Genomic DNA, 1,482 nt, shown 5'->3' on the forward strand with positions numbered 1-1,482 from the left:
CAGGCTGGAGTGCAATGGCACGATCTCAGTTCGCCACAACCTCTGCCTCCCAGGTTCAAGCGATTCTTCTGTCTCAGCTTCCTGAGTAGCTGGGATTACAGGCATGCAGCATCATGCCTGGCTAATTTTTTGTATTTTTAGTAGAGACGGGGTTTCTCCATGTTGATCAGGCTGGTCTCAAACTCCCGACCTCAGGTGATCCACCTGCCTTGGCCTCCCAAAGTGCTGAGATTATAAGTGTGAGCCCGCGCGCCCAGCCAGTTTCTTTAATAATTCATTTCTGTGGCCGGGCGCGGTGGCTCAAGCCTGTAATCCCAGCACTTTGGGAGGCCGAGACGGGCGGATCACGAGGTCAGGAGATCGAGACCATCCTGGCTAACACGGTGAAACCCCGTATCTACTAAAAATACAAAAAACTAGCCGGGTGAGGTGGCGGGCGCCTGTAGTCCCAGCTACTTGGGAGGCTGAGGCAGGAGAATGGCGTAAACTCGGGAGGCGGAGCCTTGCGTGAGCTGAGATCTGGCCACTGCACTCCAGCCTGGGCGACAGAGTGAGACTCCGTCTCAACAAAAAAAAAAAAAAAAAATAATTCATTTCTGTGACAGTTACCGCTGTGGGGACATTTGTTCTTGGCATCAAATCACTCTGTTAGTTAAGGCTATTCATATTCTGTCCAACAGCTTGGCACCAACACCTGCTTACTTTCCTTTTCTCTTTTACCTTCTCTTCTCAGTTCTCTCTTTCCAGACGTAGTGAACTGTATGCAGACTGACAATCTGGAACTAAAGAAGCTTGTGTATCTCTACTTGATGAACTATGCCAAGAGTCAGCCGGACATGGCCATCATGGCCGTGAACAGCTTTGTGAAGGTAACTTTTCCCAAGGCCTCAAGAACAGAGTCTGAATTGCAAATAAGTAACCTTTGTTCACAAGGAAGGAGTGTAGGGAAGTGTTGGCAATGACTAGGAATGTTCATGTTTTAAGCATTCTATATACCAGTGTGTGTCATCCAGGGAAATTCAAACCATGTGCTGAGCTTTCTGTTAGTGGGACTTGGTGCATCCTTGACAGATGGGTAGAAGAAAACCTGGTGAAACCTCACTGTTTTACCTTCTGAGGTTGACAAAGATTGGGTATATCATTGTAGTATCAGTAACTGGCGGCTTTACCTATTTTATCTTTGTAGAAATTATGCTTATGAGTCAGCAGTAGTGGAGACTGCAGGAGTTTCTACTTTTGTTTCATTTGATAGGTCTTACACCATTTGATTTTTTTTTTTTTTTTTTCAATACGGAGTCTCACTCTGTCACCAAGGCTGGAGTGCAGTGGCACGATGTTGGCTCGCTGCAACCTCTGCCTCCCAGGTTACAGTCATTTTTGAAGTTACTACTCCATATCCAACAAAATGCCCCATTCTCAATATCTCTGATAGCTCTCTCCCCATACATATTCTTTTTTTTTTTTTCAATACGGAGTCTCACT

General features: G+C 46.0%; 1 protein-coding gene across 7 annotated transcripts in view; it reads left to right on the plus strand.

The window, feature by feature from the left end:
* The window catches only part of AP2B1 (adaptor-related protein complex 2, beta 1 subunit), a 154,092-nt gene that overhangs the window by 18,392 nt on the left and 134,218 nt on the right, over nucleotides 1-1,482 (plus strand). For all 7 annotated transcript variants that reach the window (XM_011951853.1, XM_011951847.1, XM_011951851.1 and 4 more), the window contains one exon: nucleotides 734-869. In XM_011951853.1, coding sequence (XP_011807243.1) covers nucleotides 762-869 — 108 coding nt within the window. In that variant the 5' untranslated portion in view covers nucleotides 734-761. The remainder of the gene's footprint in view (nucleotides 1-733; nucleotides 870-1,482) is intronic.

The sequence above is a fragment of the Colobus angolensis genome, unplaced genomic scaffold, assembly GCF_000951035.1.
Source record: "Colobus angolensis palliatus isolate OR3802 unplaced genomic scaffold, Cang.pa_1.0 Scaffold329, whole genome shotgun sequence".
Taxonomy (NCBI): domain Eukaryota; kingdom Metazoa; phylum Chordata; class Mammalia; order Primates; family Cercopithecidae; genus Colobus; species Colobus angolensis.